We start from the raw sequence: 8,113 nt of genomic DNA, 5'->3' as shown, positions 1-8,113 counted from the left end.
GCATTCCTGGTGTGGTAAGATTGTCTCTGATAGGCCGAAGTTAAGAGATAACCTGTCGGTTCCAGAGATCCTGCTCTGGTCCGCAGTCCATGGCCTTCCTACAGCGTCATACAAAAGATGATGTTGATGCTTAAAGCATTGAGAGTTGAAAATTATTTTTAGAAACTTGCAGTACAACAGATCATTTGCAAGTTGGTATTTAGAAGAGCAATTGAAAAGACGAATAGGAGCTTTATTTGCCCGACCCAGAAAGAAAAAGAAAGAGGAAATCTGTAGTTTAAAAAAGAACAATAAAAAAAAAAGCAACAGGATTAAGGTTTTCATGACCCATCCATAGTTGTCATATTAGCAAAAACTCCCGAGTCTGTTTTGAATAACAAAATATAGAGATACAAGATACGGAAAATACATGAGATATGGAAAAATTCCATCAAGCACTTAAATTTTTGACACAAACCCTATAAATCCTTGTATATGCTAGTCTACCACCTCTCAGTCCAAAATAGCTATGATGACTTACACCAGGGAGAGAATTCAGTTGTGTTTAAATTGTGTTGCCCTCACATAAATAGGATAAAATCAAGATCAATTTTAGTAAGAATCTTGTTTGATACTCTAAAACTGACAGTAGATAGGGACAGAAACATGATATTATTGTTATTATTATTTTGTCCAAAAAAGTTACACACTTTTGCAGCTTGCTAACTGGAAGAAATACGGGCCAAGTTTATGCATATTTTGCAAAGGATTAGCTGATTAAGGGAGTCTAGAAAAGCTAATCTAAGTCTGCTGACATTTCATTTATTATACTTAAATATCTTCAATTACTGGGCATTCTTTGGTGTCTTTTTCTCCCCTTCTCGCTTCTGACTTACAACTGAGGCAATCTGTTTTGAACATCGTTGGTAAATAATAGGACTCTAGCATGGAATTGAATAACACAGCTACAAAGATACTGTATGAACTTCCATTATGTTTTTTCTCTTTTGTTTCTTAGAGACTGATGGTTATTGCTTTTCAGTTTCTAGGTATCTCTTGAAAGCCCATAAAAATAGCTCTAAATCTTGCAATGGGCTATGGAGCATGACTTTAGTGAAGATACTAAAAAGCTCATCACTTTTTGTTCATGTCTGTATTTCACAGGTAGGTACACTAAAGAACATGCAGCTGAGATCCTGAGGTATGGCCTCAATGCTTTAGGACCATATGCACATGTATAACTTTACTCAGTGCTTTCACCATGACTGCCAACCTGAGCAATAGCACATGTGTTTTCAAGTACCTTTGGCGTAAGGACCTTGTGTCCACTGCCTTGCTGGATGCTGGATGCTGAAAGCAGTGTTTCCTCTGAAATTACCACTTCTCTCCTGTCTTTGATTTCAAGTTTTGAGATTTGCTGCCCAGTGGCTCAGTCCTGAATTTTTTTTTTCCTTGGAGCTTTCTGATCATCTGAGATAGGAGTTGCTGCCATCCTGAGGTTGAATAGTCACCATGAGTCAATTTCTTTCTATTCGCATTTTTCTGTATTGCTTTGCGTATTTGCTTTTGTAAAACTGTACACTTCAAGATTTCCCTTTGCTCCTCTGACCTGCAAATCAAAAGCCTGTATAGGAAGTACCCAGTCCTTCAGAATTTGTGCAGTTTCATCTGCTTTGATAACAAACAACTTTGTTCTAAAAATAGAAGTCTGTAAGTAACTGGTAATTGGCATTTTTTGCAAACCAAAGGGCTTAAACTAGGGCTTAAGGGAGGCTATTTTAGTAGTAAAATGAATCATCTTGAAATAATCTAGTCCTCCGCATGTGACAAAACATGCTGTACTGGTCAAGAAATGCCCTATGATGTTTAGTTTTACAGCAATTGGCTAGAAAATAGGAGGAGCAGGTTCCTGCTATAACCTGTGCAATTGAACATTGTACCAAAGATTGACCTGCAAGTGGGCAGAGGGTCAGATTGCCACATATATCATTAATTTGTCCAAATTCTGTATAACTATTAACTTGAGGGCATCAAATCTAGAGAGCTAGGGTTCGAATTAGAGAGGGGAAGAGGGGGCAAGACCAAAATGAGCTGAAAGACGAACCAGGCCTAAAGCCTTGCAGAAAGCAGAACCCAGTATTATTGACAGCACTGGACCTAATGCCTTGAAGTGTTTCCCATGGGAAACTAAGTGGCCTAATTTGGGATTCTTGGTGCAGAGATGCAGAGGTTGGCCTGATGTAACATAAATCTACATACTGTACTTGGATAACATTTTATTTTAAGAATAATTTTGTATTGGCTGACCTGTAGCATGCAGAGTATTTTTATATTCTTTTTTATTATTTTATAGAGAGGTTTCAAAAGCTTAAGATACAAGGATAGTCAAAACAGTTGTATCTTCATTATGATGCTCTCGGGACCTTATCCCACTGCCAGTTAAGTTACAAGAATTTTGTTTCTGACTTTAGTGGATAAGATCACAGGTTTTGTGGGAGCAGGAGGACTTAGGCTCTGAACTGGGAAGCGAATAATGCTCCGCTGATCTCCACTGGAGTTAAGCAATAGGCTGGGAAAGTTAATATGCTTTGGTTAAAGTAGTGGAGGTGGTGAGTTTTCTTTTTGCTCTGAGAGTGTGTTGTGTGTGTTGTGTGAGGTCTGAGTCTGGGAGAAGATTGGCAAGCCCAGTCTGATATTTCATTTAACAGGAATGAGACTAAATTTTTACCTAGTAGCCAGGGGGAACATATGAGCCTTCATTTTGGATTCTTTTTTTTAATAAAGATACTGGCATAAAATTGGATATTCCTTTGTTTAAAGGAGGGAGTTTTAATGAGTGTTACCTTATTTCTGCAGGGCTCTAGTCTTTAGATAAAAATAATCTGTTTTACTCAGCATTTTTCAGCAATGCATATTTAATATAGTCCTGATGCCTAAAAAAGGATTTGTATGAGGGGGAAGAAAAGAAACATTTATTTTAAAGAAGCAAGATATTTACTCTTCAAAGCTGAGTCACTGAATTTATGGCACAAGAAGTTGTCTCAAAGACACATATCTCTTAATTTTATTTTTTATGCTTTTTTATGCTGTACCACAAATAATTTTGAGTGGCAAAACAACTGTTTACAAAGCATTTATGAATGTCTGCAACAAGGATATTCCATAGCTCTATTGCTATCTGGAAAGAATATCTGGTAGCTACTGGAATTAAAACAAATTTCTCACATGATTCTCTTTGATACCAATTTTGCTGCATCAGGTGCTTAACACTAAAGGCAGCATGGTTCAGTCCTACAAAAAGAGATTGTGTGTCATTCTTTGTGCTGATCGTTTCATGATGCTCAGTACATCATAGTGTCAGTGCTGTGATTCCTCTCTGTAGCTGTATGCAGACCTCTGTCAGTGAGCTTTCCTTGCAAAGCCTTTTGATTCTTGCTTGAAAAACACTCTGTAAGTGTTAATATTATTTCTTTTCCTTTGTCATGGAATATTTATTCAAGCAATATCCCTGCTTTCAGCACCGCATCAGTTCCCAGTATATATCTTCCACCTGATGCAATAATCCTTTGTCTGGGATATCAAAATGGGTAGCTGCGGAATATATTGAAATTCTAGAGTGGATAAATTATAATTTTGTCTGGCAAACTAGTAGAGGAGCTGAGGACACTTTTAACATGAAGGAAACTCCTCTATGTATAAGCAGTTTTGTTAAGACATGGTTTTGGGGTGTTGCAGAAATAACATTTACCAACTTGTCAAATGTTTTGTGGTTGGATCCTCAGAAATCCAGAGCTGCTCTGCTAATGCCATGTTGCAGAGTCATGGCATTACTGAGTGAAACAGGGAGAAAAAAAAAAAGTAAAGATCTGGATATGTGGGTATGATTTGGGTTAATGGTGCAAATATAAGGTGTGAAAAATACAGGGTAAGGAAGAAGCCTATCCTTCCAGTATAGCGAAGGTTAAGTATCTAGTCTGGACTCAGTAGCAGAAAAGGTATTGTAGTTTGCAGTCCTGCACTGATGAGCGAGTGGGTTGTGATTAAAGCAGCCCAGGGCACCTGTGGAGAGTTTTGTAAATCATCAGTAGCTTTTGGATTCTACGGTTTGCCTATCACTGAAATTGATTTCGTACCATTGCATGCTTTTTGTAAGGGTTCTTAATAGCATTTCATTTAATTTTGTGACTTCAAGACACAAAGCAAAAGATTTCTGGTATGAAGAATGCAGCACACAGCAAGCTCCTTAAGAAGTCTTTCTCCACTGCTCTACCCTCTTCTCCAGTTAAGAATGGCTGCATTATGCATGTCAGGAAAAAGTCTTTTCCCGGCCTTTTTTTTTTAGTGAACAATGCGTTAGTGATGCCTAACATCATTAATTAACTTTGCACTGATACACAGAGATGAAAAATACAAGGTTCTGGAGTGCGCCAAATAAATTAAAAAAAGAGATCAGGGACAAGGAACAAAACCAGCCCTATTCCTAGTCAGCAAAACAAAGGGAAAGTACCTAATAATTAAATGCATTTGGATACAATATTGGATACTATGTATACCTCTTTTTCCCTTTTCTTAGACTAAAGGCTGTCAGTTAAGAGTTGGGCCCCTGAAAGTATTTCTAGGCAGAGGACAGGAGAGCCAGCAGTCTATATTGCAATGCCAAGATGCTGATTTTTTCACTCTTCTAACTGGCACAATGTCAACTCTTTCTGAACTTCAGCTCTGTGGGGCACCAAGTGCTCACAGCGCGGAAGTGAGCGTATTGGGGGTTACAGGCACTCAGTCTGTCTCGGGTCAGAACTCACAGCAGTGGGTTTAGCCCTTCAGCCCACCCAGCACCTCTGCCAGCACACAGTGTGCTGTGGTGGAGGCTCTCAGCCTGTCACCTCACTGATGCCTTGGGCACAATTTATATGAGAGATAAAATCGTATTGTGACAAACAATAAATTCTCCACTCAAGTGTCTTAAGCAACGACTCATTAAACCTCCCAGGAAGGTCCAGGAGTTTTGAAATAACTTCTCAAGGGGAAAACTGAAAATCTTTCAAGAAACTTAATTGTTTCTCACATTGCTTCTGCCCTGTGATCATAATGTTTTTAATGGACTAGTCTGCATCTGTGTTCGTTGAACAGCGTCAGTAGCTATACTGGCTTCTGCTAGCTGAGGATATGCTCTACTGCATTCACATTTCCTTTTTTTCTCCAAAGTTCCTTCAATAATTCAAAATCAAGGAGGGCATCTACTTTATCAGGGGATCATGACCTACTAGCTACATATCTAGTACTACTACTGGTACCACATAGTGAAAATATGTTGCTATCTACTGGTATGTATTTTTGCAATAGTTGGAAGCTTGCTCTATGTTATAAACTTTCTTTAAGAGCCAGCACAAGGACTTAAACTTCAGTAGCCAAAGAGAACTTTGCTCACAATTTTCCTTCTGTTTGGAATTTTTCACATACTTAACATTAGCTTTATGCAGATATTGAATCATAAAGGTTTTTAAGTTTATGATGCAATAAGCTAGAGATTATAAAGTTGCTCTGCAATAGCTTAAGTAGTTGTCTTGCAGTAAAGATTCTCGTCTAAATGATATTACACATTCACTGAAATTATAATTTTATAACACTTCACCAGGACCAGGTTGCTGAACTCAGTTTAGTTTTCTACAACAGCGTCTAAAAATATTCACTTACCACTGAATTAGAAATGTTTTGGTAGGGTAACTAAGTAAACAAGAATACAGGACATTAATAAAGGCTTTTTCTCCCTTTTTTTTCCCCCACCTCTTTCCATATTTAGACTGCCAGATTGTCTGTGTCTCAGAGAAATGAATTTTGCACAGATATTTTTGAGAGCTTAGTAATTCAGTATCTCGAGATATTCCACTTCAGAGGTAGTGCTAGTATTAAAGACAATACAAGCAAATACCACAAGGACTTGGGAACACAGAGCAATGCATTAAGGCTACATCAAATGCTTTAATAATATTTTAAAGTTGAAAATGAACCAAGTGGCTGCCAAAAGCTCACATGGCAATCTCCTGAAATGCCTGAACTAAGACCTATTGAAACCAACAAGAACCTTTCTGTGGGGATCAGTGGGCTTCGTGGTTTTGCTTTTAGGATTTGATCAGTGACATTTGAACTGAGAACTAGAAGTTTTTCAGCTTCCCAAAGCTCAGGGGAGTTTTGCACCTCATCATTAGATCAGGTTCATTTCCATTTAAGACACCTAATGATGCCAGAAGACCTACTGTATTATAGTCCAAACATCTAACAGTAAACTAAAACAAGAACATTTCAGTACTGAAACTCTTTTTGTGTTCTTATCTAGGATTTTTGTTAAAGCATCCTATAAAAATGTTTCTGAAACCTAATTCAATTCAAACAAAGACCATAAAGGGGGATTTAATATATAAACTCTGAAGATATTGTCCCCTCATTTGACATCTACCGCATCACTGAGAAGGACTACCAGATGAGCAGACTTTCTGCAGGCTGCACACTTTACAAAGTTTCAGCATGACTCTTTGAAAAAGCCAATGTCAGAAGTAAATCACTTTCACTTCCCTTCCTTTCATCTGTTCACTGCAGTTCTCAAAATGATATCTACTTATCATTCATCTGATTTTTTTCTATGATATTTTTGTAGTAAACAACTAACCCTCTTCCTCCCCCTCCCCTCGCAATCCCTTGATTACCAACTTACCTAGTGGCAGAACAATGAAGAAGGGTAGCCAGCACAAGATAAACATGCCAACCACAATTCCCAATGTCTTGGCTGCCTTCTTTTCTCTAGAGAATTTTAAAAGTTTGAAAGCTAAGGAGTTCCTGTGATTGTGACCCTTGGATTTGGTGGTGTTTAACGTGTCCTCGTGAATGTTCCTGTAATGAATCCGTAAAGTCAGCTCCTTGGAGTTGGACATTTCTTTCATAACCCCAGCTTCCAGGTTTTTAGTAGTTGTTTTTGCCACTATGTAGACCCGACAGTACATGATGAGGATGACGATTAAAGGAATGTAAAATGACCCCAAGGAAGAAAACAAAGCATAGAATGGTTCTTCAGTGATACGGCACTCTTTATCGTCCTTGGGTGCTGGTTCTTTCCAGCCCAAAAGAGGCCCAATAGAAATCACCATGGAAAGGACCCAGACACCTAGGAGAGCTAAAATTGCCCTTCTTCTTGTTACCAAGGTTGGATACTGAAGAGAATAACGTACCCCTATATATCTATCTATAGAAATTGCACATAGACTTAAAATAGAAGCTGTACAGCATAGCACATCAACTGCTGCCCATATATCACAAAATATCCTCCCCAAAACCCAGTAGCCAAGGATTTCCAGTGTAGCAGAGAATGGAAGGACAGTAAAACTCAGCAACAAATCTGCTATTGCGAGGTTAATTATGAAATAGTTTGTAGGGATTCTTAAATGTCTATTGCAAGCAACAGAGAGAATTACCAAGATATTACCTATAATAGCGAAGAGTATAAAGGCACCTAGGATAAGCCCCACAATTATCGCCCTACTGATATCCAAGGCAGGTGAATCCAGATTGCTTGCTGTCTCATTGGAGTTGTTTGCAGAAAGATTGCCATTATTTAGTGCAGACACTTTCAAATATCCAGGTATTGATGAATTGGATTTATCGCCAAGGTAGGTATTCATCTTAAAAATCATCCTCCATAGCAAATTATGATTGGATCCCTTGCCCGACACACAGATGGTTTGAGTTCAGTTGAAACTTATCTTTCTACCCAAGAAGTTGCTGCAAAGCTCCGGCCAGCTTTAGATTGAGAACTCATCTCCCCAGCAAGCTGTCAGCTATAAGCACGTAAAACTTGCACAGCGTGAAGTCCTCTGAAGCCTGTCAGAAATAATAGGCTGTTCAAACTTGCTTAATTTCTCATACGAACTCGTTTAAACAGAAATTAGCAGGCAGAAGTCTTGGCTGGAGCTTGAAAGTAGCTGTTTCGATCATGATGTCCCTGAAATAAAAGACAGGTTTACTGTTTTCCCTTGTGCATTTGTGGTTCTGTTGGAAGGATGCCCCTGTCTAGCTGCTGTGACATGCGTCTCCAAGAAGGGTTTGTCAGCATTTAGGCAGCTCTGCATGAACTGGCTGCCTGTGC

At 38.6% G+C, this 8,113-nt stretch overlaps 1 protein-coding gene across 1 annotated transcript in view; it reads right to left on the bottom strand.

Moving 5' to 3' along the window:
• The window catches only part of ADRA1B (adrenoceptor alpha 1B), a 17,880-nt gene extending 10,219 nt beyond the window's left edge, over positions 1–7,661 (bottom strand). The window contains exon 1 of the mRNA XM_009583592.1: positions 6,689–7,661. Coding sequence (XP_009581887.1) covers positions 6,689–7,661 — 973 coding nt within the window. The remainder of the gene's footprint in view (positions 1–6,688) is intronic.
• Between the last annotated feature and the right edge of the window lie 452 nt (positions 7,662–8,113).

This window comes from Fulmarus glacialis, unplaced genomic scaffold (assembly GCF_000690835.1).
Source record: "Fulmarus glacialis isolate BGI_N327 unplaced genomic scaffold, ASM69083v1 scaffold3998, whole genome shotgun sequence".
NCBI classification, from domain to species: Eukaryota; Metazoa; Chordata; class Aves; order Procellariiformes; family Procellariidae; genus Fulmarus; species Fulmarus glacialis.
Note: the sequence above shows the minus strand (reverse complement) of the source record. Positions and strands in the feature narration are given on the sequence as shown.